Genomic DNA, 26,223 nt, shown 5'->3' on the forward strand with positions numbered 1-26,223 from the left:
TCCGAGAAGTCCATGAGCTTGCCAAAGAAGCTCGTCGAAACTCACCAAGTGGATCATCGCAAGTCCAGGAGTTTGCCGGAAGTCCGCAGGAGCATCACCGAGGGTTCATCGGATGATCGACGGAAGTTCACCGGAAGCTCGCCGGAAAAAGCGATTGACGCACCGAAGCAAGTTGCAGTAAATGTCTTAGGAAATATCGTAGTTAGCACAATGATTAAGTTGGAAATGGGAGGTGATCCCATTAACTTAATCTTAGGGCAATTGGGCCCCTGAAAAATCTAAATTGGGCCGAATAGATCAACCCATTCGGACCCTGATTTCTACCAGGCAGTTGAACCGCCCAAGCCAGGAGGTGGCACCGCCTGGGCTAAGTCTCCGAGCGAGACTAGGCGGTGCAACCGCCCCAGCTAGGAGGTGGCACCGCCTGGGCTTAGTCTCCGAGCGAGATTGGGCGGTGCAACCTCCCCTGACAAGAGGTGGCACCGCCTGAGCTCGGTCATCGAGCTCTGGTAGGAGGTGCAACCGCCTCAGTCAGGCGGTGGCATCGCCTGAGCTCGATCTTTGAGCTCTAGCAGGAGGTGCAACTACCCCTAACAGAGGTGGCACCGCCCAGAGGCTCAGTCTTCGAGCTCTGCCAGGCGGTGCAACCGCTCCAGTCAGGAGGTGCAACCGTCATATCCCAGAATTTCGGGAATTGACAGTTTTGAGCTCCAAATTCAAACTGGGTTGGGGCCTATAAATACCCCACCCATTCAGCACTGAAAATACACAACATATACACCGAAATCCTGATCTTGTTCTGTGATTTTTAGAGCTCAAAATTATTGTAAAGGCCAAAAGTTCTTCTCCCTCTTTTCTTCCAAGTTTTAAGCTTTAAAGAGAAGAGAGAAAATTCTGTAAGGGTTGTCTCCTAAGCCCGTCAAAAGGAGTGAAACTGTAAAAGGGTGGTTGGCCTTCGCCTATTGAAGGAAGGCCTCTAGTTGACGTCGGTGACCTCGCCGGTGGAGGAAGCCAAAAGTGGAGTAGGTCAAGATTGACCGAACCACTCTAAATCTTGGTTTGCATTTACTTTGAGCATCTTATCCTTACTGCAAACCTCCTCAATAGCTTACTGCCTTCTGTGTTTTTACGAACGTGTTTCAAAGTTCAATGCTTTCCGAATCGGCATTTAGACGTAAATCAATTTTATCGTACGAACATCATATTTCAGTTTGCGCTTATGTTCTGATTTCCATCATAACTGCAAACTGCCTTTATATCTTTATTTTAACTGTATCTCGCTTCATCTCAAGTTAAAGTGGTTTACGAATTGGCTTTCATACCGAAATCGCTTTTATCGTACGAACGTCGTATTTCAGTTTGCGCTTATATTCGGATTTTCATCATAACTGCAAACTGCCTTCATAAATTTACTTTAATGTCATCTCGCTTGATCTTAAGTTAAAGTAATCTTAGAATCGGCTTTCACACCGAAATCGCTTTTATTGTACGAACGTAATTTTTATCGTGAAAGATTTTCGCTGCACTAATTCACCCCCCCCCCCTCTTAGTGCTCTTGATCCTAACAAGAAGAAATGATATGAGAACACATAATAAGATATCTTGATTTATAAAAGATTTCAAGTTATAATTTTGAGGAATCGAAATGACAATATAGGTAAAAACTCATCCAAAATCAAAATCATCATAATCACTTTCTAGATATTCAAAATGACATAACTAGATTTATTAAACATAAGAGATAAAATAGCAATGATACCAATCATGATTCTATAAAAGATCTTGATTCATATAGAATAAATCTCAAATTATAAATATCGAGAAATCAAGATAAAATTATGATTAGATAAAACTTATCGAAATTAAAATCGTCAAACTATCAAAATCACTTTCAAGAGATTCAAAATGACATAAATAGATTTATTAATCTTTTAGGATCTCTTTGATGAAAACTTAATAAGATAAAGATTTAAAAGTTTTCAAAAATAAAATTTATTTTTAATTGTTTCAATTCATGCAATTGATTTCATATAAGCATGCCTAATTTTTTTTATGCCAAATCAAAATATGTATCATAGTTTAAAATTAAAAAAGTAAATCTCATCATAGAAATCATCAAGATCAATAAACCATAAATCATAAAAACATCATCATTACTTTAAATCATTATACATAATTAAATATAAAATCATCAATACCAAACCTTTTAATATTTTCATTACATCATCATGCATGATTTCATTAAACATAGAGTACTTTCAATCAAAATCATTTTATTTATTGTAGTAATACATTTTCAGTCAAAATGATTAAGTGAATATAACTCTTCACGCTTAGTCTTCCATACAAAAGCCATGCATCATCATTTATAATCGAAAAGCAATATGAAAAACATCAAGATACACATTATTGCTTTTTAAAACAAACATAGAATTAATCTTATTAAGTGTACAAGCATTATATTTAAATTTAACATTTTGTTCCTTTATCATAAAATATATAATTTTTATTATCATTTTTAATAATATATATATTAACTAATTTAAAAATAACTCATGGAATACATCAAGTAATTTCAAAATAAATTAAAGGGATTTCGATTGAGTCACTTACCTTATTGTCGAAAGCCACCAAAACGTGGTTCGCAACTTTGTCTTCGAATGCATCGGTTTTATTCTCCACTATCGTCTTGAGTGCTTTCTCCTTCTTTTGTGCGAGCACTTTCTTCTTTAGTTACGGACATTCACTTTTGAAGTACCCTGGCCGATTGCATTCATAGCAAATTGTTTTATCCTTTTTAAGTTCATTTTTATTCTTTAATTCTTATTTTATGAACTTTTAAATTTTATTGTTAGGAGTTCAAGATCATCATCATCATCATCACTTGAGTTTTCTCTCAACTGGTCTTCTTTTATTCTAAGTATCAAATCTTTCCTATTCTTTAGAAGGTTGTTATCAAGTTCTTCATGTGCATTGCACGTCATTTCATAGGTCATCAAAGACCCAATAAGTTCTTCAATCGAAAAATAGTTCAAGTTTTTTTTTATTCTTGTATTGTCATTACTTTCGAATCCCAATTTTTAGAAAGAAATCGTAAAACTTTTTAACAAATTCAAAATTTAAAAAATATTTGCTAAGAACTTTTAAACTATTGACGACATCTGTAAAACGGGTGTACATATCAATAATAGTTTCACTTGGCTTCATACGAAATAATTCAAAATCATACATCAAAAGGTTAATTTTTGAACCTTTAACTCTACTAGTGCATTTGTGTGTGATTTCAAGAGTGTGCCAAATCTCATAAGTTGTTTTGTAAATAGAAACTCGATTGAATTCATTTTTATCCAAAGCACAAAACAAAGCATTCATAGCTTTGACATTCAAAGAAAAAGTCTTCTTCTCCAAATCATTCCAATCGTTTATTGGAAGAGAAGACTTTTGAAATCTGTTTTCAATAATATTTCATAAATCGAGGTTCAATGAAAGCAAGAAAACTCTTATCTAATTTTTTCAATAAGTGTAGTCCGTCCCATTAAACATAGGAGGACAAATAATAGAGTAACCCTCTTAAAAGCTAAAAAGAGCCATTTCTCTTGAGTGTTAAACCAAATAAGAAAAGCATGGCTCTGATACCAATTGTTAGAATTAAGTTGGCACTAAGAGAGGGGGGTGAATTAGTGTAGCGATAAAAATTACGTCGTTTTGAAAATCTTCGTATGATTAAAACCAATACCTGAAAAGAGTTTAACTTGAAAGCATTCGTAAGCATAGTGAATAAGTAAGTAAAACAGTTTGCAATGAAATTAAAGATCTTAAAGTAAATGCAAATCAAGTTTTATATTGGTTCAATCGTTGTGACTTACATCCACTCCTAATTCCTCTTCACTCGAGGCTATTGGCTTTCACTACTGATTTTCCTTCAATGGATGAAGATCAACTACCCTTTTACACTCTTTCTCCTTTTCACGGGTTTAGGAGACAACCCTTACAACCTCTCTTTCTTAGACCTCACTTCTCCCTTTAGAAGAACTTTCTAAATACTAGAAAGAAGGGACTCTAAATCCTAAGAGAGATTACACAATTTTTCTCAAGTATTCTTTCTCCCCTTTCAACTCAATTTCATACTCAATTCTCGCATCTCCATATAGGAATAGCTGGGGTATTTAGAAACCCTAAATGACTTCAAAATTGGAGCAAAAAAGGTCTCATCCCGGATTTTCCGGGTCCTGACGGTACCATCGCTTATGTTGGGTGGTACCATAGCCGACAACACTGACATTGGGTGGTACCATCGCCTGACACAATCTTGAAGACTGTGTCTGGGTGGTACCATTGCCTAGTCTAGTGGTACCATCATCTGACATAATGTTAAATATTGTGTTTGGGCAGTACCACCGCTAGACCCTACTACAAGACACTGAATTGACTAAACAATAGGCTCAATTCAGCCTTGATTCAGGCCCAATTGGCCCATAATTAAGTTGGCATTGTTTCACCCCAATACCAACTCAATTAGACATAAACTAACTCGATCTAGACAAATTATTACAAGTATGAATTCTTTATTATCCGACATGTTATTGGTTCATTCGGCACTTCGTCCGATCCTTCGGCGCGTCGTCCTCTCCTTCAACATATTACCCAATCGGCATATTGTCTTCCCGCAATATCTAATTTCCCTAGCGCAATGTCCGATCTTTTTGACCCGATGCCTGAACTCATGACACGAAGCCTTCTGCCGACACGTTGACCGATCCTCCGGCCCGATGTCCAATCTTTTGACATGTTCACTCCCACCTAACGTCTGATTCATTTTGCTTTAATCAATTTGCCTCTCCTTAATCAAAGCTAGTCCTGCGTCACTCGAAACGTAGATTAAATCACAAACTCATCAATTAATTTTATCATCAAAATTTGAGATTCAACACTTAGGTATCAGAAAAATAAAATATATTTCAAAGATAATATGAGGGAAGAACTTGAGTTTCTTTCTTATGTCTATTACAAATAATAGAATGACTATTTGTTGTTTGAAATTTTACTTAGTGGTATTAGTTGTAACCAAAACAAAAAATAACATTACTGATCACCAAAACTTAGAGAATACAAAAAAGAAGAGAAACATATATTACTATTTGATAATTATATTATTTAGATTAGTCTTTTAATTTTTCTAATAAACAACTTAATTATTTACTCAGTTAATACAATTTCATTAGCTATATTACCAACTAATCTAGTGAATATAACTAAAGTTTATCAAAATTGATAAGATTTAGTCAATCATAGGAGGGATTCCTTCCAGAAAGTTGGGAGAAAAATTTATCATTAAAAAAAATAGATTGAATAAATTGATCATGGTATGTAAAATTATTAATACTAGACACCCATGATTTAGGTTATTGATATAGAAAGTTGTATTATCAAAATTCATTCAACACATTTTAATTGAACAATCCTCGACTAGTTTGCTCAGCATAAGCCAAGTTGTATAAGGATGTCTCTTGAAAAACAATCATGAGTTACCAAGTTAGGTCATATTGTTCAATTCCTTGCATGTTATAATATTTAATATTTTAACTTATTTTTTATATAATATTTGGTACTAGATATTAAAAGAATAAAATGAAATGTATTTCTAAGTTAATATGAGGGAGGGACTTGAGTTTTTTTTCTTATGTTTGCTCCAAATAATAAGACTTTTTTCGAGTTTTCTCTATAGTCCATAAAGCATCTCCGATGCTCAAATATAAAAATATTTATTATCTAGTGTAATAAAGATGTAATTAACGTTCATGAAAGATGACGAGATTTTAGTGAATCTTACAAGGGGTTCATTCTAGAATATTGTAAGATCAATTTGCACTTAAAAAAATGGATTGAATAGGATGGTCTTGGTAAGTATAATAACCAACACTAGCCACCAATGGCAAGTGTCATTGATATAGAATTTTACTTTATCAAAATTTATTAAATTAATTTCAAATTGACAATCCACATCTAGTATACTCATGCGGCTTAACTATGTCTCTTGAAAAACTATTATTGGGTTGTCATTTTAGTTGAGTCTAACCCTGGAGTGGAGTTATAATGCTATATTTATTGCATATTGTAATATTTGATATTTTAGCTTATGTTTCTTACAATATTTCATACTTAGGCATTAGAAAAATAAAATATATTTACATGATAATATGAGGTAAGAACTTGAGTTTCTTGTGTCTATTACAAATAATATAATGACTATTGGTTGCTTGAAATTTTACTTGATAATATTAGCTATAACTAAACCGAAAAACATCTAGATCATTCACCAATACATAGAGAATACAAAAAAGAAGAGAGACATATATTATTATTTGATAATTATATTACTTGGATTAGTCTTTTAATTTTGTGAGTAACTTAATTATTTACTTAGTTAATATAATTTCATTAGTTATATTAATAACTAATCTTGTGAAGATGCTTTATAAAAAATGATGAGATGTTCATGAATCCTATGAGGGGTTCTTCTAGAAAGTTGGGAGAAAATTTTATCATTTAAAAAAATAAATTGAATAAAGTGATCATGGCATTAAAAATTACTAATACTAGCAACCCATGATTTATGTTATTAATATAAAATTTTGCATTATCAATATCCATTCAATAATTTTTAAATGAATAATTATTTACTAGTATGCTCTGTTACTTGTAAGAATATCTCTTGAAGAACAACCACGAGTAGGTTAGGTGATATCACCGGATCATATGTTCAATTCCCTACATGTTATAATATTTAATATTTTAACACTTTTTTTTTGTTATAATATTTTGTATTAGGCATCAGAAAAATAAAATGAAATGTGTTTCTAAGATAATAAGAGGGAAGGACTTGAATTTTTCTGTCTTGTATTTGCTACAAATAATAGGACTTATTTACTGCTAGAAATTTTACTTATGGCATTTATAGACTGTAACCAAAACAAATGAAAGGTTTACATATTTTATTCGTTGTAACCAAAACAAAAAACACATGACCAATCACCAAAACTTAGGGAATGTATAATAGAAGAGGAAAATATGTTATTATTTAATGATTATATTGTTTGCATCAGTCTTTTGACTTAATCTGATGAGCAGCTTAATTATTTGGTTAGTTAAAATAATTTCATTAATTATATTACTACTGTAATAAAATCCACTCATGATGTAAATTTTCATTGAAAGATAATAAAACCAACAAGACTGCCTATAAATTTTTTATAAGTAATTTTGACAAGCATTTTCACAATGTCGATATTATGATTGTAATAGACATAGAACCAAAAATCCATACACATAACAAACTTTTCCAATTCAAACTTGTGTGATCCAAAACTTTCTAAGTCGTTTATGAATTCTAAATTATTTTCATCCTACATCTTCTATAATGCAAACTTCATATCAATTGATTATATATATATATATATATATATATATATATATATATATATATAATTATTGTAATCCCATTTTGTTAGTCAAGATCAAGATCCTCATGATGCCATTCAAAAATAACTTTCAATTACCTGAGCTCTCAATCTTGAACTAGACCTCATTGTCTAAATTGAATCAAAATATATAGAAATTCTAGTATTGAAAGAGAAAGACAATCAATATTTCTCTAAAAGACTCAAACAAGAAATATATCTTTCCAACCCTTGACAAATATTTCACATCCAACTTAGTTGAACTGATAATGGAATAATTAAAAACTCACCAAGTCCATGCTGACAAACTCTAATGCATAAAACTATCCTTCCAAACCGACCAACTCTCATAAATGAAATTGAGTTTTCTATATAGTCCACTCAAAATATAGAAATATCTATTGCCTAGTCCAAGATGTAACTAAGGTTTATAAAAGATGATGTGATCTTAGTAAATCTTATCGGGGGTTCTTCTAGAATGTGGTGAGATCAATTTGCACTTGAGAAAATAAATTGAATAGAATAATATTGGTAGGTGTAATTACAAACACTAGCTAATAATAACAAATATCATTGATATAGAATTTTACTTTACTAAAATTCACTAAATTAAAACCAATTGATGATCATATACTCTGTATAAGCAGCTTAACTATTTGGTTGTCATTTTAGTTGGGTCTAACCATGAAGTTATAATGCTCTATTTGTTGCATATTGTAATATTTGATATTTTAGCTTATGTTTCTTATAATATTTTGTACTTAGGTATCTGAAAAATAAAATATATTTTCAAGATAATATGAGGGAAGAACTTGAGTTTCTTTCTTGTGTCTATTACGAATAATAAAATGACTATTTATTGTTTGAAATTTTACTTTGTGGTATTAATTGTAACCAAAACAAAAAACATAAGAATAATCACTAAAACTTAGAGAATACAAAATGGAAGAGAAACATACATTACTATTTGATAATTATATTATTTGGATTAGTTTTTAAATTTTTTTATGAATAGCTTAATTATTTATTTAGTTAATATAATTTCATTAGTTATATTAGTAACTAGTATAGTGAATATGCAACTAAAGTTTATAAAAATTGATGAGATTTTAGTAAATCCTAAGAGGGTTCCTTCTAGAAAATTGAGAGAAAATTTTATCATTTAAAAAAATAAATTGAATAAAGTGATCATGGTACATAAAATTACTAACACTGGCCACTCATGATTTAGGTTATTGATATAGAATATCATATTATCAAAATTCATTCAACACATTTTAATTAAACAATACTCAATTAGTCTGCTCTGCATAAACCAAGTGGTGTAAGGATGTCTCTTGAAGAACAACAATGAGTTACAACATTATGTCATGCCACCTGGTCATATTATTCAAATCCATGCATGTTATAATATTTAATATTTTAGCTTCTTTTTTATATAATATTTGGTACTTGGTATCAAAAAAATAAAATGAAATATATTTCTAAGATAATATAAGGGCAAGACTTCAGTTTTGTTTCTTGTGTTTGCGGTAAATAATAGAACTTTTTTTTTTTTTCTCTATAGTCCATAAAGTATCTCCAACACCCCAAATATTTATTGCCTAGTTCAATAAAAATGCAACTAAGGTTTATGGAAGATGATGAAATCTTAGTGAATCTTATGAGGGGTTCTTGCGAGATCAATTTGCACTTAGAAAATAAATTAAATTGGGTGATCTAGGAAGGTACAATTACCAACACTAGCCACCAATGGTAAATGTCATTGATATAGAATATTACTTTATCAAAATTCATTGAACTAATTCAAACGGATGATCCACGTCTAATATAATATGTATAAGATATGCAACTTAACTATATCTCTTAAAAAACTACTAGTGGGTTATCATTTTAATTGGGTCCAACCATAGAGTTATAATGCTCTATTTATTACATATTATATTATTTGATATTTTAGCTTATGTTTTTTATAATATTTTATACTTAGGTATCTGAAAAAATAAAATAAGTTTCCAAGATAATATGAGAGAAAGAACTTGAGTTTCCTTCTCGTGTCAAATGGTAAAATAACTATTCATTGTTTGAAATTTTATTTGGTGGTATTAGTTGTAATCAAAATAAAAAAAATCAAGACCAATCATCAAACTTAAAGAATACAAAAAAGAAGAGAAACAAATATTACTATTTGATAATTATATTATTTGGATTAGTCTTTTGATTGTGTTTGATAACAATTTAATTATTTATTTAGTTAATACAATTTCATTAGCTATATTAGTAGCTAATATAGTGAATATACGACTAAAATTTATCAAGATCGATGAGATTTTAGTAAATTGTTGGAGGGGTTCCTTCTAGAAAGTTGAAAGAAAAATTTATCATTTCAAAAAATAGATTGAATAAAGTGATTATGATACATAAAATTACTAACACCAGTCACCCATGATTATTAATATATAATGTTATATTATCAAAATCTATTCAACACATTTTAATTGAATAATTCTTGACTAGTCTCCTCTGAATAAATCAAGTAGTGTAAGGATGTCTCTTAAAGAACAACCATGAGTTGATATTGTTCAAATCCATGTTATAATATTTTATATTTTAACTTTTTTTATAATATTTGGTACTATGTATCAAAAAAATAAAATGAAATGTGTTTTTAAGATAATATGAGGGAAGGACTTAAGTTTTTTTTTCTTATGTTTGCTGCAAATAATAGGACCTTTTTTTTTAGTTTTCTCTATAGTCTATGAAGTATCTTAGTAAATATTTATTGCCTAAATATATAAATATTTATTGCCTAGTCCAACGAAGATACAACTAAGGATCATGAAAGACGATGAGATCTCAGTAAATCTTATAAGGAGTTCTTTCTAAAATTTTGTGAGATCAATTTACACTTGAGAAAATAAATTGAACTGGGTGCTCTTAGAAGTTGTAATTACCAACACTAGCCACGCATGACAAATGTCATTGACATAGAATATTACTTTTTAAAAATTCATTGAATTAATTTTAAACGAACAATCCACATCTAATATACTCTATAATATGCAGCTTAACTATATCTCTTGAAAAACTATCATTATGTTGCCATTTTAGGTGGGTGGAGTTATAATGCTCCTTTTGTTACATATTGTAATATTTGATAATTTAACTTATGTTTCTTATAATATTTTATACTTATATATCTGAAAAATAAAAATATATTTTCAAGATAGTACGAGGGAAGAACTTGAGTTTTTTTCTAGTATCTATTACGAATAATAAAATGATTATTTGTTGATTGATATTTTAGTTAGTAATATTAATTGTAACCAAAACAAAAAACATCAAAATCAATCACCGAAACTTAGTGAATACAAAAAAGAAGAGAAATAAATATATATATTACTATTTGATCATTATATTATTTGGATTAATCTTTTAATTTTGTCTGATGAACAACTTAATTATTTATTTAGTTAATACAATTTCAATAGTTATATTAGTAACTAGTCTATTGAATATGCAACTAAAATTTATCGACATCGATAAGATACATCGATAAGATTTTAGTAAATTCTAGGAGAGTTTCTTTCTTGAAAGTTGAGAGAAAAATTTATCGTTTAAAAAAATAAATTAAATAAAATCATCAATCGTGTCAAATCCTTTTGAGACCTGAACGTTGGTAAGTAATGTTCCACTTTCCTAAAGTGGCATATTGAAATAACAAAAAAATCAACAAGTCAAACTCCCATCAAATTAAGTCATCGTCCATTTTGTTGGAAATAACAAAAAAAAGCTGCTAAACCCTTTCGGTGGAAATAACTTGATTCTATTATCATCATCATCCATTTTGTTGGAAATATTAAAAAAGATGCTGTTTAAAGGAAACTCGCTGATTCTTTTGACGGGAATCCAGTGCGGGTCGCTGTTTATAAAAACATGTTTTTGGTTTCTTAATCAGATTAGGCCCTCATAATGATCAGACAAACAATGGTAGTTTTCTTTCCAACTAAAAATATAAAGTGTTTCTTAAAACAATGTTGCTAAAAGAATCATGCCAGTTCTTTCAAACTTGGGAGGACTCTGCCTCAACGTCGACCGACAGATTCATGAGAAGGAACGCATAAACAAACGCAGAGACAGACAAAAGCGACTCAATGTTTGATATCATCATTGTCGAGGTTGATGTCGGGATGGTAGGTGTTCATTCTGGATAGCATATAGAGAAGCACAAAAAAAATCTTATTTCAGATTATTTTTGGACATTTGGTCGGAACAGAGCTCCCGTACATGAGAAACTTGCAGCCACAAGTCAAAGGAATCATCACATGGAGGATTCAAGGACTCGATTCCTCACGAACCTCCAAATTTCAGGTCGCGAAGGCAACCGCAGAATGGAGTTCTTGCTCGCAGTCTTCCTCGTGCTGCTTATCATCTTGAACCACTGGCTCTCTGGATTGCATGTTTGATCATTCGTCAAGCACCTGCATGGATTCGTGATGATGCTGATGCCATCGGGGTCAACATCCAAGCATAGGCTGCAGCCATCACTGGACATCTTGGTTGACAGATGCATCTTGGAGTCTGATATGAACTCCCATTTTGACTGGGTGTCGCTGCAGATGATTCCAAGCCTGGCTGGCTTCCCTGTGCCATCAGCTTTCAGACAAAGGAGCTTATCCTTTAATGTCAGAGTCTGCTGCTCTGTGTAGCTCCAAACATCTGATTCATCACAGGGGCCTAACTCAATTGGTCCAAGCAAAGATGTCCTTAGAACACACAGCCCAGTTGATGGATGGAAGATTATGCTGTACGGTGAAAGATCAGAAAGACCTGGACCTGCATCGAGGAATCTTACAACTCTTAAAGCAAGTCTTACATGAATGTATCATAAAGCAAGGAAGTTACTCATACCTTGAAAGGGAGATTGGATGGCTTGAATCCTCTGCAACAAGCCGGAGTTCCTGGGCTTGGACCAGTCCCAGGTCAGCAACCCATAGGTCTCATCCATGGCAAGAACACCCTGCCTGATGTAGTAGCTCCCCTGCAAGGTCCACAATGCCCAGTCCAAATCCAGTTCAGCTGCAACCCCCATCATGCATCCCAGGTACCTGTTGTCGTTGACATTTGTGCCTCTCTGGTCCAGTCCAAACTCGCTCAAGAACAGTGGCCACCTCTGCTCCAGCAAGAACCCTGCCCTCCTCATCACGTTCCCCGCTACTCGCCCACACACTTGGTTAGGGTTTCCATTCGCCCAAGCCTGGCCGTCGGAGAAGGCGTACCAGTGCAGCTCGAAGACGAGCTTCCCTTGGAACGTTAGCTCGACGGGCTTCTTGGAGAGGTAGCCCAGGTCGTTGTCGAAGCTGAGGCCCGACAGTATGACGAGAACGTTGGGGTTCGCCGAGTGCACTGCTTCCGCACCCCTTTGCATGTACCTAAAGCACAGCACAACGGGGAACATGTAGCATTGTAGCCGTCGTAGTACATCTCGATACATGATGACCTTTCGGTACATTTGTATACCTGTACCATTCAGTAACGCCTTGCTTCGGACCTCTGAGCTCGTTCCTCAGGCTCATGCCGACTACGTTGGGCGAGCCGTTGAACATTGTGGCCATCTTTGTGAGCCCCTTGATCCACTCTTCGGCGTCGAAGTACTTGTCGCCGAAGAAGCCATTGCCGTCGAAGTTACTGCAGCACCATCCGGGTTTGCTGATGTGGTTATCTAAGATCACCATGACGTTGTTATCAGCAAGATTGGACACCACGGCCTGCTCGTCAGGATTCAAAGTTAGATTGGCACTAATTAATGGGTTTATGATAAGGGCAGACGCAATAATCGATGTGCTGCACGTGGCTTCAACTTGTCGTGAACTTCTCCCTGGAGCTTATCCATTATTGTCATCGTCGTGACTGGATAAGATCACTGTTCTCGTAAATTAATGAATATGAAGTCGACTTGGATCGCTTAGAGACGAAAAAGTCGACAGCAGATACGTTTTTTGTGATTGGATGGCCTAACCTTGAATGCCTGGATGAGCGTGAGGTTGAGAAGATCTGGGTTGTTGACTTGGATGGCGGCGATGGACTCCATTAGGCCGAGAGCCTGGAAAGACTGCCGGACGGTGAGGCCGGCTAGGGAGTCGTTGGTGACCAAGAAGAGAGGCCAAGTGAGCCTAACGCAGTTGAAGCCCATGGCGGCGATCTTCTTGGATATGGTGTCCAGTGGCTGCTTCCCCATGCCCTCCACCACCACGGGCTCCAGGTGGGACACCCAGTTGACGCAAGCTAGCTTAACTCGCAGGCCGGACTCATCGACGATCCACCGGGAGCTCGTCGAGAGGGGCAACGCTGATGAATTATGTGCCAGCTTGCACACGTTACCAGTAACAAGCAGCACGGTGATGCAAGGAAGGAGGAAGCCGAGCCTCATGCTTGCGGTTTGCTGTTCGAACTTGTTGCTGTGGTGAGATTATATAGCGTGTGGACTGCTGCAGCTGCTTTAAACAAGTAAAACAAGTGAGGAGGTCGAGAAACTTGAGGCTTCCAAGTCATTTAAGCTGTCCACTTGTGGAAGATGCGTATGGGATCGTAGCTTCATGTCATGCTCATCATCTTGGTGAACTATTCCTTCCCTGCAGTTGTAAGATTTGGAAGTGTTGAACTGCACTTCAAGCATTGGATTTTTTCTTGCCTTGCCGCCAATCCAACACTTTCCCTTCAGGGAAATGGAGATAAGTCCATCTTGTATGTGCATCAGCCTTGAAACATATTGATGTGACTGTTCTTTAGTATAATCTCTGCTCATGTGATCTTATTAGGAGAACAGCCGATAGTATTCCAGCTCAACGTGGTCTTCTCTCCCTCTAATTACCCATTTGCAACACAAAAAAGATTATAATGATCTCAAAAATTAACAAGGAGTCCCTCCAAATGATGTCAACCAAAATAAACATCTTCGTCATAAACTCATCCTTAGAGTCAACACTTGACACTGATTTATGTATGCACTGTGCATGTCATCGTACGTAGAGCAAGTTTAGGCATAATGTCACTGATCTGTTTAAAGATTGAAGCCGTGGGATTCAACTACAAAACCATGTCGGTCTACCTTCACAATTTTATATATGATGCGAGCAGTGTGTTGCGTGGAAGTGAAGTGATCGGTTGGAATATTGAAAGGTTAACAGTAGGAGCAACCCTAAATGAAAGAAATGCCACAAGAAGTTGGTATCTGAAGTCAACATCGGAAGGCATTGCAACTCTGTAAGCAAACACCAACTCTGTAATTAATGCACCTTCCGTGGAGTAATTGGCTTACTTATCCCTTCCATTCTTCTTTCTTGGCCTTTACCAGAAACATGGAGTTGTGGTTTCATCATCTTCTTCTGCTGCTGCTGCTTTTTCTGCTTTTAATCGTCTCATTGCAATCTGGTGTGAAGCTTAGAATTATGAGATTGAGATAGGCCTTCAATTCTGAGTTAAAAGTTCTCAAGGGTTTCCAATTTAGCTGTCATGATTGCCGAATGAAAACAAACAGAAGAACCATTTGTTAGCAGCCCAGCCAATTATGATATCGGGTGGATGTTGAAGACATGAATGCAATCATGATAGCAATATGGAGATCCAAAGCCCAGTAAAACACCAGAAACCCAAGTGTCGAGAGATAAGTGGACAACCTGAAAGCCCAGTGCAAAGTTGCAAGGGAAGAGACTAAAAATGCCATGTCAAGAATCAAGAGAACAATCGAGGAAGTCAATTAAAATTTAACACCCACTTTAATTTTACATCAGATGTGACAGCAATTGACTTAATTTATTAGACTAAAATAGATATATTATATTAAATTAAATTAAAAATATTTTGATAAGTGATTTAAGCCTATCAAGTTGATGAGCTAATTATCTCATGACACAAACATTACATATGCTAGCAAGCATTAAGGCATCATAAAAAAAATTAAAAAAAATTATAATAATTATTATGATTTTGCATATTTACCTGAAAGAAAAGTAAAAAAAGATTTTAATTATTCTAACATTCATGATGTAAGCAAATAAAATATAAAGATTTTGGTGATGAGAAATAAGAAGCAGATAGAAGTACAATGACTTCTTATCGTATTAAGTTAACATCTTGTGTTTTTATGTTGGGGATGAAATGTTACCATGCCAAGACATTGGATCAACAAAAAAAAATCTTTAGTGGCCATCAACCATCACTTCCTATGGGAGTAAGTCTAAAATGCACTCACAAGAAATTAGATGATAAATCCATAGTAGCCATCAATAGTTTCTTCTCAAAGGAGTTAGAGTCTCATCAGCCATTCCCGTTCATCCTGACAAACCAGAAGAAGACATAGAATGAAGAATCCTTAGTCGACATCAACCATTTTTTCTCAAGGGAGAGAGTCCAAAATCAACTCAAAATTCCCATCACTCACTCCTAAACGTCCTTGGGAGAACACAACACATTGAATGAAATATCTCGAGTAACCATCAATCACATCATTGTCTAAATTGGACTGCGAGTCCTTGACCTTCTTTTGGGAGTTGATATGGGTGAGGAAATGAGATAGAATGAATTATATGTCCCAAAATGATTTACATCTCTGCATATACATACAAGCAACTATAGTAATTTTGCAAGTCCTGAATTAATTATAGTTTGTTGGTTCGCAATATATTTGAAATCACTCGAATCAAGGGACCTTAGTTCTTTTGTATGATTGCCTGAGATTGAGGGGTTGATATACATTCAATTCCGATTTACCGAGATATCAAGAAATTCAATTGCTTTTAATTTATTCTGATTTAAACTTTTAGGGAAAATAATTGAATTTATACAAATGAAAGATATTTTTAAAAATTAATTGAAATAGTATATTACAGAGTAAGAGAGAGATGTATATAGAAAGCATTCATATTTCACAAACCATATTACAGAAAGTATGTAAACTACATATATAGTAATTTTCAATCGTATTTTTATTAGATCACCAAAATATCCCCACCAAAAACAAATTGCTACATGCCAATGTAACTTTGCTTAGTTTGTTTTATTCTAAGAATTTAAAAGGACATTTTTAGAATTTAGAGAAGAGAATAATTTTACTTAGTAATACAGTAGATATCTATATATATACAATCATATCTATAATGAAAAAAATACTTATGTCATAATAAACTGCTAATCATCATTTGTTATGCAGGATTTAAAAGCTATGATAATTTTTATCTGTTTTAGTTTTCTTTTCTAAACCTTTACCTACATATATTTTTCGACGTTTTTAATATCACAACCAACTCGCCCCAACATAAATATCTCAATGTCCATCACTATCTAACATACATCACTCAGAGTAGACGAGGTTTTGCAACAGCCACCAGTTCTTCGATACGATGCATCGTTATCCCGAAGACCTCAGTCATGTCCATGTCTTCCGTCGTAACTCCAGTGGGGAGCTCCCAATCGAAGCTATGGAGGAGTTGAGCCAGTGCGATCTCCACACTGGCGGTGCCGAACGTGATGGCCGGACAACCTCGTCGCCCGGCGCCGAAGGGTATCAGCTCGAAATCCTGCCCTTTGAAGTCGATGGAGCTGTTGAGGAATCTTTCGGGCATGAACGCGTTAGGGTTCCGCCACGACTCCGGGTCTCTTCCGATTGCCCATGCGTTGACGAAGATCCTCGTTCTCGCTGGGATGTCGTAGCCGTCGATCGTCACCGAGTTCATGGACTCTCTTGGGACCAGCACCGGAGCAGGAGGGTGCAACCTGAAAGTCTCTTTGATCACGGCTTTCAGGTAGCGCATGTGAGGGAGATCGCTCTCCGACACCGTTTCGCGATCGCCGACGATGCTTCGGACCTCGTCTTGTGCCCTCTTCATCGCTGTGGGATTCATAAGAAGCTCCGTCATTGCCCAGTCCAGTGTGATGAAGGTGGTATCAGTGCCAGCTGCAAACATGTCCTGCACAGGATTGAAGATTTGTCAACGATCAAGAAAGCACAATTTGCAAAGCATTATTATACGACCAATTAATTAACATTTGGTGACATAGATATATATGGTGCATGAGACTGAAGAGCTTACCAAGATGACAGCCTTCACGTTATCCATAGTGAGAGGCATTTCCGAGGACTCATTCTCCTGCACATCAAGCAACACGTCCACCAGATCCATCACCTCCTCCTCCTCCTCCTCCTCGCCTCCCTTCTTCTTCTTCCTCCTCCTCCTCCTCTCCGTGATGTGATCTTCTATTATCTGATCAAAGAATTCATCGAAACGGCGAAACGTCCCCTCTAATCTCTTCTTCAACCCTGTCACCGCATTCAGCCAGTCTAGAGAGGGCATGAAGTCCCCGACACTGAAACCCCCAAGCAGCACCTGGTACTCGTGCAGCATGCTCTGAAACCCGCGCTTCTCGTACTCTCCGCCCTCCACGAACTCCTTCCCAAACGCCGCGCGGCAGAGAACCCCGTTGGCGTACATGCCCAATACCTTACTCAGATTCACCACTCCGCCGGCGGCGGCGGCGATCCTGCCGAGCATGCAGGCGACTTCCGCGGCCCTGGCGGGGGCGTATGACTCGACCCGCCGGGCGCTGAGCAGCTCCACGATGCATATCTTGCGGACGTGCCGCCAGTACGCGCCGTAGGGGGCGAAGGCGACGTCGGTGCAGCCGTAGAAGAGCTTCTTGGCGGCGTACAGAGGGGGGCGGCTGGCGAGGGCGAGGTCGTGGGTGCGCAGGGCCTCCTTGGCGACGCGGGCGGAGGAGACGATCACGGTGGGGATCTCGCCGAGAGTGAGGTAGAAAATGGGACCGTACCTGAGCGCCAGGCGGTGGAGGGAGAGGTGAGGCAGGCGGCCGAGCTGGTGAAGGTTGCCGATGAGCGGGAGCGGAGGAGGGCCAGGCGGAAGCCTGGGGCTTCTCCCCCTCTTCCTTGGCAACCGAGCTATAAGCAAGAGGAAGATTAGCAGCGTTAGAGATGCTACGAGCAGGAGCTGCACCATGATCGGCTCTGACAGCAAGGATTTCATTTGATCAAACTCATCCCGACCACCTGCCCTCACCATTTGATAAAGCTCAATTATTGCCCTCGTCCGACGGGATACAGCCACTGTTGCTTTGTGGAAAATGGTGACCACGTTACACGATGAAACGGTAACCTGCCAGGAAAAGGAGTCAGATATTCTCAAGGTTGCCTATTCTTTGTAGGTGAACTCCAACCGATTTCAATCCACACAGGATTCAAATTTCCGTCACTATTCTACTAAAAGTATTATAACAATTATGATTATCTCACACGTAAACAAATTTGAAGCCAATTCAAATCTCTATCGTAAGCTGAAAGTGAAGTTATTCGGTAGTCTCCTGTAAAATTAGAGCATGCATCTTATTCGATAGGTAAGTTAGTATAGTAACCAAGGATTCGAGAAGAGGTGGTCACCAACCCAGCATTAATCCCAAGGCTTACCCTGCTTCCTTGCATGGCTTATGAGGGAATACTTAGACATCGGCGTAGGTGAATAGTTCTGCACGAAGAAGGTATCATATTACATGCTCAGGAGTTACAAGGGGCTCAAATGACACATGAAAGTTGTGCACAAGAGCTTCCCTGCAACGACAACGACAGTTCAATTGCAAAGCTTGCAAGAAACGATTACGGACTGCGTCCTGCACCAATTGGATTTCTCACCACAAATCTGTTCCATTTAATAGCACATTTATGGTTTCCATCAACTCTCTTTACGAATGCCAATGCAACACAATCATCTCTGGCCATGTCGAACCTGCCAACCAACGTTCTCGGACTCAGCCCAATTCATGGCCCATTTAATTCTTAGTATTAGAAAACAAAAAAGAAAATGTTTTAAAAAAATAAAAAATATATTAATGATAAGTATATCCCGACTTAGCTTGGGAAGCAAGAAAACAAGCGACCGGGCTTTGGCTAGACGCTCCCCATATATCGAGACAAACAAAGCCAAGTGCTTCGGCACCACCAGCACCTAGCCTGCTTACGCACGCAGCAGACTCACCCTACCTGCCCTGTTTGCGTAGCCCACGACATGACTCATGGGTCCCAGTGAGTCTACATTCGTGGGTAACAGGAAACAGTTAAATGAACTGCCGTCCTGTTGACACCCGAAGCACTCTGCCGCGGTGTCCGAACCAGCATGTTGGGGGTTCTTTTCCCGCCCAACGCTACCTGGTGTTGTGGAGACCAGCTCCTCCTCACTTCCTCTTCCCCCGCCCCCTCTATTTATAGCCAGTGTAGTGTCTGGCTCAGCTGCGGCTGGCCTCGGTGCTGACTCCTGAGAGCTACGCTACCCAGTTGGGAGGAGCGTATGGCGAGGTACGTTTGATGCTGGTGGCAGGCACACTCATTATCTTTCAGCATAAGATTGTTTTTGCGTTCGATTGAAAGAGAATCAATCATTTGGCTTGATTCTTGTTTTTCGATAATAATTTGCGGGTCACTAGACCGCATTGATGATAGGCTTTTCAAACCTCATCAATCTTGATTTCGAAAGGGTCGAGAGGGAAAAGAGAACCTGTTGTTCTTGATTTTGTGCGTTTTGTCCTATTGGGCGTCGATTTGCTGTTGAGGAGACAGGGGCTTTCATTGGATTTCTGATCGATTCTTCGAAGGAGTGGCTCATTGATCGCACGTGTTTCATGTTCTTGGTCCTTTTTTTTTTTCTTCTTTAGTAATTAATGGAACTGAAAGCATTATTGAAATAGCACTTAAGCGTGTTGTGGGTTTGCTTTAGTTTCCCTTTTTTGAGATTAGGACCCGAATTTGGGATCTGGGACAGCCGATAGTAATTGATTACAATGATTTCCAAATTGAGCTCTGTGTTGTGGAGAATGTGGCATTTTCACATTAGGCAGATTATAATCTGGTTCACATACATAAATTAATATGGGATGATGATAGGTGGGATTCGTGGATAGATGAGTCATGAGAATGCTTAAGATCTGGCACTGAATCTATCTACTAGCACAAAATATGGGGTTTGAAAAGAAGAAAAATTAAACCTTTGAAAGAAAAAGAGTTGAACAAAGAGTTGGAGACTGTATTCCCCTTCTGCTTTTTGATAGCGGGGGATTGGTTGTTATAGAAACCTGAAGAAATAAATATCTTAAAAAAAAAAAAAACTGAGTTGGAGATGGCTGGCAGCAATGGTATCTCGAAAATTGGTTTAGAATGTGAAATCACTTAATTGTAGCAAGACATATCAAGACAATAGGTAAACTAAAGTTTGATTTGATTCATCAAATGAAAACCAATTACAGCAAGTTGTGTGGCTTTAGTTTTGTGTGACTTTGGACCCAAATCTCAACTGAATCAACCTTGAGACAAGTCTCTCTCCTTAAACAAATTTGGAATCCATCTAAATCATCTGTAAATGGCCCTCTTGAACATCCCAAAATCTATTCCTAAATGCTTAATAAATTTTCAATGTCAATCTATATCTAAGAGATGACCAATCGCCACAAGACAACTGTAAATTTTATCATTGGGAGTACTTGAAAGATGTAAAATAATGACGAGCTCGGATTGGACTACGATAAACTAAACTAGTCCAAAAGCAAACTTGTCCTGAATCACATGATTTCCTACAAAGGAAGTTTGTAAAATATGATTAAAAATAAACCATATTTCAATTACAGGATTTTGTACGTGTTGTGGCATGTAAATGTAGTTTCTCTTCTTTTTCTTAGACCTGTGAAATAGAACTCTTTCTAAAGAAATTGTTTGTCAAGTTTTGCTATACTTATTCTTATTACTATTGGTAGTCTGATCCCTAGAGAGTTACTAGTGAGTAACTAGAGATCAGATTTAAAGGTTCATAATGAAAGAATTTCTAATCCTGTGAGAGTGTTGGATGTTGTGACTTAGATTATATATTTGATTATCCAGCTGCGGAAATCAATTTCAAGTATCATCTTTGTTTCATTACACCTACAGTAATGACAAAAAAACAGAAGATTCCAGCTACTTGGGGCAGGTTGCATGGATTTTTCTCTCTTGACCAATACCAATTGTTTTGTCCTATCTGCATAACTAGTAAACTTTTAACTGTGCCAGTTACAGAAATCAGGTATTCAGTTGAATACAATGGTTTAAACAGTAAGATGGTGTAAGAGGTACTCTGAGGATGCTAATAAATGTTAATTGATAAGAACCAGCATGAGTAGTATGTCTTCTCTACCAACATCTTCCAAGCTGGAAACTTTTCTATGAAATAACTTCTTTTTGATGCTTAAAGTGCTATGATTCTTGTTAATTAAAATGTTTTAGTAATCTGGAACATCAAATTCTTTCGATGCTTGAATTGCTGTGATTCTTGTTAATTAAAATGTTTTAGTAATTTGGAACATCGAATCCTTCAGCTGTTTTGGTTCTCTTTCATTCACTAATTTATTATCAAGTCTGCTTAACAACGTTGTTTTCAGGTAATTGTTGTATTGAGATGTTTTAGGTGCTCTATGGAGCATATTTAATTTTAAACCAGATACAAACTTAGCCGAGTGGTTGCTTTTACCAATAGAAAGCTTTTGAACATTTACCTTGAATGTTAGACATGTTTATAACTTCATCTATTTACCATAACTAGCCTTTTTTATCTTTCATTATATTCTTGTAGGACATGGCTTATCACTGGTAGAGGGATTGCAAGGAAAGTAAAGAATGCCACCTTTTCTGACAATCAAATCAAAGATATAGGGGTAGAAGCAAATCGGGAGTGCCCTAATTGCAAGCACCTTATTGACAACAGTGATGTGAGCTTTTCATCTGCAATGGTTATCATTTCTGCTCTTTCTGGTACAGTTATATTTCTTGTGATGCAGATTCATGAGGTTTTATGTTCATCTAAGATTTTGGATCTTTGATCATATTTGTCTCTTCTGGAAAGAGATACCTATCTGCCTGTGAATTTGACTTCAATGCAATTGTTGCAGTACACACCTATTTGTATAATGCATTATGGTATTTGGACCTTTTTTAATCTGTTGGTTTCCCTTTTTTCTAGTTGATGGTAGTTTATAAGTGTATATTAATGATGCCAAGATATTTTTTTTTCCCAAAAGAGGCATGACCTTTTTTATTTATTGTTCTTTAACAAATTATTTCTTCCCTTCTAATACTTGGCATGTAAGGATTTATCATCTACGCCTACGAGTTTAATTCCTTTTCTTTAAGTTTTATTCTTCAAATTGTAGGGAAACTTCGTTGGTAACTGGTTCGTAGTGAATATTCCTTTACTACATTTTGATCTTCTGTTAGGAAAGATTAGCAGTCTCTTTTCTTTCTTTGATTAGGATTTGAAAGTTGTAAGTCATTAACAATAAGTAGTTCTACTTCATTGAATTGGAGCAGGGTAGATATAATTTTATACGTATGTGAGGTGCTGTGTGTTGCTGCGGCTGTGAGAAAGTCAAGTTTTGCAAGGTGCTTACATAAAGTGTGTGGATCAACATGAAAAGAGAATTACAGGTGGAGCACTAAAATATGACTAGAGCATGAGTGTGTAAGATCATAGTATTGCCTTGTGGCATGTGAGATCAGAGTGGTTGGTGAGAGTCTGCAGTGCTCAAGTGCTGTTTGTGAGTTTGTGTTAGGACCAGCCAAATGGTGCTGTGAGTCAACAAAGAGGAAGATAAAGGAAGTTTGAGAGAGAGCAAAGATATTGTCCTTCTTTTGTTAATGGTTTTTAGAATTTTTTCCTGCTGTAGACGTTGCTAAACATTTGATTTCATAATATCCTCACTTTTTGCATTGCAGGTAACATTGGATTGGCCTGGACTCCCTGCTGGTGTTAAGTTTGATCCATCTGATGCTGAGTTATTGGAACATCTAGCAGGAAAAATTGGCCTAGAAAATTCAAAGCTGCACATACTTATCGATGAGTTCATACCAATGCTGGAAGAGGATGAAGGAATTTGCTATACTCATCCTGAAAACCTTCCTGGTAAAGAAGGCTCCGGCCATTTTATTTCAACTGTATGATTTTGAAGTTTTATCAACTAATTTGATTTATGCATTAGGTGTTAAGAAAGATGGAAGCAGTATTCATTTCTTTCACAGGATATCAAATGCGTATGGTACAGGCCGGCGCAAACGCCGAAAGATAAACCATTGTGCTTTGTCTGAGGAACGTATAAGGTGGCATAAAACAGGTAAAACTAAATGTGTCTTAGAGAATGGTGTTCAAAAAGGTTGGAAGAAAATAATGGTTCTTTATAAAAGCACAAAAAGAGGCTCTAAACCAGACAGAGCTAATTGGGTGATGCATCAATACCATCTTGGCCCTGAAGAAGATGAAATGGAAGGTCAAATAGTGGTTTCAAAAATTTTCTGCCAACAACCAACGAATCAACTTGGTACATATGCGATGGATCCTGTCAACGAGGACAATGACATCTTAAATGTTAGAGTTGGTCCAAGAACCCCAAAGACAAATACGCCACAACCACCCCGACTGAAAAACGACTCTCTACATGAGGTTAATGGAGATAGCATGACAATCTTGCAGGGCCAGGTATTGATATTGTTGTTTACTCAAAATAGGTTTATCTTTTTCTATATCAATAATGTTAGAATAAGCTATTATATGTATCATAATGGCATTGCAAGGCTTGACTTTCCTTTTCATCTTGTACTTTTGATGATTTCCTTAGTTGATTATTGGCATGTTCATGTAAGCACTACAAAAGTTCTCAGTAATTTTAATAATCCATTCTTGTTTCTTAGGAGCAACATCCTGTCTCTGAGGTTCCTCTTTCACCATTACCTGTCAGTCAGCCCAAGGGTGAAGATGAAACCCCTATATGGTGGGCAGGTGAATCTCAAGCTGTTGATGAGATGCTTCCAAGCAATTTTCACGAGTCTTTGCTGTGCCATGAGGTCCTTGATTCATTTCCTCACTATGAGGAGTCGTCTATACATTTGAACTGCACAAACCTTGACTGCAGCAGGAATCAGACAGTAGCTGCCGTCAGCAGCACGGCTAGTGGGTTCTCAGATCTTGACAACATATTGATTGACACGCCACCAGACTTTCAGCTTTCTGTAAGATTCAAAGTTATAGCTTTTATGATCTTAAAAATAGGTATTCTTATATCTTTCTTGTAATGCAGGACTTGCAGTTTGGTTCACAGGAAAGCATAATGAGTTGGCTAGACCGTTTCTAGATGGAATAACAAATTTCTGTTCTTCCGAGGGCCACTGTGAAGACTTTAGTTTTGAGTTGCTATGAATTCATGACTACTGTTCTAAATTGCATATAATGAATGAGAGACAGAGGAACAGCTTACATGAATGCCAACCTCTAATTGACGTTTATCATTATGTTTTATCAGATGAAGGTTGGCTTTTTGAATGCAGAACAGGTATTCTTCCAGAATTTTTGGTGTGGTAGGGGAAGTCTAAAAATCAGAAATTTTGTAATTGTTGTGACAGAATTAGAATGTCTCTGATGAAGTTGTATAAAAATCTATCCTAAAGCAGCATGTCGTGACAGAATTAGAATGTCTCTGATGAAGTTGTATAAAAATCTATCCAGCATCATAGTAAAGCAACATGTGGTGACAGAATTAGAATGTCTCTGATGAAGTTGTATAAAAATCTATCCTAAAGCAGCATGTCGTGACAGAATTAGAATGTCTCTGATGAAGTTGTATAAAAATCTATCCAGCATCATAGTAGAGCGGCACTGATAAATTTATACTTCTTCATAAATAACGTAAATTATGAGGTAAAATGTTTTTTTTTTTAATTCTTTGAGTTCTCATTTAATGCCAGTGCCAATGATTTTCAATTGTTCTTGTTACAATATCTTGAGCACTGGTTCCTTAAATGTATGTCATTTGTGTTCTTATCCAAAGATTTGTCTGCCATACCTAATTTTCTATTGATCTGTAGTTGTTGCAAATTAAATATATTTTATGCATACACTCATAACTTGTATCCCTTTTTGTTGATCATATGACACTTGTGACTGATCATGCCATTTTTATAGTTCGTGTCCGACAATTCTAGTTCATTATTATCACATTCTTGTAGTTGCATGATAAAACATTTCAGGAGCATTTTTCTGTTAAATAACTGGATGTGCCAGAGAGGTATGCTTGGCCTATAACTATTGTAGCCTACAAGCTGTTGCTGATGAATGCTTTGCTTTGTCTTTTCTTTTTTCATTTATCGAACCTGTTATTTTTTTTGTCGGAAAATATTAATTTGTGGCATGAAGGTCAATATATGTCTAAATAAAATCTCGCATTTTTATCAAAATCGTCAAATGATTGTTAGTAATCAAGGATTCTTTTGTTTGTTAATCTCTCTTTTAATTTTGGTTTCTGCTGCTTCATATGCTTTGCGAACGCCTAGGGTTGTCACCAAGGCGTTCGATGTAGTTTACACGGGCTTCCGACGAGTTCCGTGTCAAATGGCATGTCAAAAGTGTCTTGTGTTGTTTATATGCGTCCGTAGATGGCACAATGGTTCAAACCTACCCGACAAAGTTGTTGTATGAATTCACGTGTTGATATGCATGTGTACATGTCATAATGGACCAAACCTACACAACAAAGTCGTAGCATGATGAGTAATGTACAACAAAGCCCTTCCAGAACCCACAGAGGATGGGTGGCTAACGCAACAATCTACTGCACACCGTGCATCTTTCGAGGTCTGCTTCAGTCAGTGCCTTCCGGTCCTTTCATGGTACTTGTCTTTGATCCACTGGAACCCGGTGCT

The 26,223-nt window shown here is 36.5% G+C and overlaps 3 protein-coding genes across 3 annotated transcripts; 1 reads left to right on the forward strand and 2 right to left on the reverse strand.

Annotated features, from left to right (window-relative positions):
- Positions 1-11,675: 11,675 nt before the first annotated feature.
- LOC135615174 (glycosyl hydrolase 5 family protein-like) lies at positions 11,676-14,156 on the reverse strand. The gene is made up of 4 exons (XM_065113327.1): positions 13,477-14,156; positions 12,978-13,225; positions 12,369-12,889; positions 11,676-12,293 (listed from the first exon to the last, which is right to left on the reverse strand). The coding sequence occupies exons 1-4, from the start codon at positions 13,885-13,887 to the stop codon at positions 11,779-11,781; spliced, it is 1,695 nt and encodes a 564-aa protein (XP_064969399.1). The 5' UTR covers positions 13,888-14,156; the 3' UTR covers positions 11,676-11,778.
- A 2,511-nt stretch (positions 14,157-16,667) lies between these two features.
- LOC135615175 (cytochrome P450 71AP13-like) lies at positions 16,668-18,696 on the reverse strand. The gene is made up of 2 exons (XM_065113328.1): positions 17,546-18,696; positions 16,668-17,422 (listed from the first exon to the last, which is right to left on the reverse strand). Exons 1-2 carry the CDS (start codon positions 18,527-18,529, stop codon positions 16,811-16,813), a joined length of 1,596 nt encoding a protein of 531 aa, XP_064969400.1. The 5' UTR covers positions 18,530-18,696; the 3' UTR covers positions 16,668-16,810.
- A 967-nt stretch (positions 18,697-19,663) lies between these two features.
- On the forward strand, positions 19,664-24,810 carry LOC135613556 (SUPPRESSOR OF GAMMA RESPONSE 1-like). The gene is made up of 6 exons (XM_065110581.1): positions 19,664-19,812; positions 22,112-22,247; positions 23,251-23,437; positions 23,514-24,007; positions 24,220-24,537; positions 24,606-24,810. Exons 1-6 carry the CDS (start codon positions 19,805-19,807, stop codon positions 24,657-24,659), a joined length of 1,197 nt encoding a protein of 398 aa, XP_064966653.1. The 5' UTR covers positions 19,664-19,804; the 3' UTR covers positions 24,660-24,810.
- The last annotated feature ends 1,413 nt before the right edge of the window (positions 24,811-26,223 follow it).

Source organism: Musa acuminata, chromosome BXJ2-6 (assembly GCF_036884655.1).
Source record: "Musa acuminata AAA Group cultivar baxijiao chromosome BXJ2-6, Cavendish_Baxijiao_AAA, whole genome shotgun sequence".
Classification (NCBI taxonomy): domain Eukaryota; kingdom Viridiplantae; phylum Streptophyta; class Magnoliopsida; order Zingiberales; family Musaceae; genus Musa; species Musa acuminata.

What these genes read in the sequence shown, in the direction of transcription:
- LOC135615174 (XM_065113327.1), bottom strand. Translation starts at nt 13,887, where the DNA reads ATGAGGCTCGGCTTCCTCCTTCCTTGCATCACCGTGCTGCTTGTTACT. An exon ending in CGCTCATCCAGGCATTCAAG is followed by an intron (nt 13,226 to 13,476) that starts GTTAGGCCATCC and finishes CCTGACGAGCAG; the next exon opens with GCCGTGGTGTCCAATCTTGC. An exon ending in CATCCAATCTCCCTTTCAAG is followed by an intron (nt 12,294 to 12,368) that starts GTATGAGTAACT and finishes TCCTCGATGCAG; the next exon opens with GTCCAGGTCTTTCTGATCTT.
- LOC135615175 (XM_065113328.1), bottom strand. Translation starts at nt 18,529, where the DNA reads ATGGTGAGGGCAGGTGGTCGGGATGAGTTTGATCAAATGAAATCCTTG. An exon ending in ACGTGAAGGCTGTCATCTTG is followed by an intron (nt 17,423 to 17,545) that starts GTAAGCTCTTCA and finishes AATCCTGTGCAG; the next exon opens with GACATGTTTGCAGCTGGCAC.
- LOC135613556 (XM_065110581.1), top strand. An exon ending in ACCTTATTGACAACAGTGAT is followed by an intron (nt 22,248 to 23,250) that starts GTGAGCTTTTCA and finishes TTTGCATTGCAG; the next exon opens with GTAACATTGGATTGGCCTGG. An exon ending in TCATCCTGAAAACCTTCCTG is followed by an intron (nt 23,438 to 23,513) that starts GTAAAGAAGGCT and finishes TTTATGCATTAG; the next exon opens with GTGTTAAGAAAGATGGAAGC.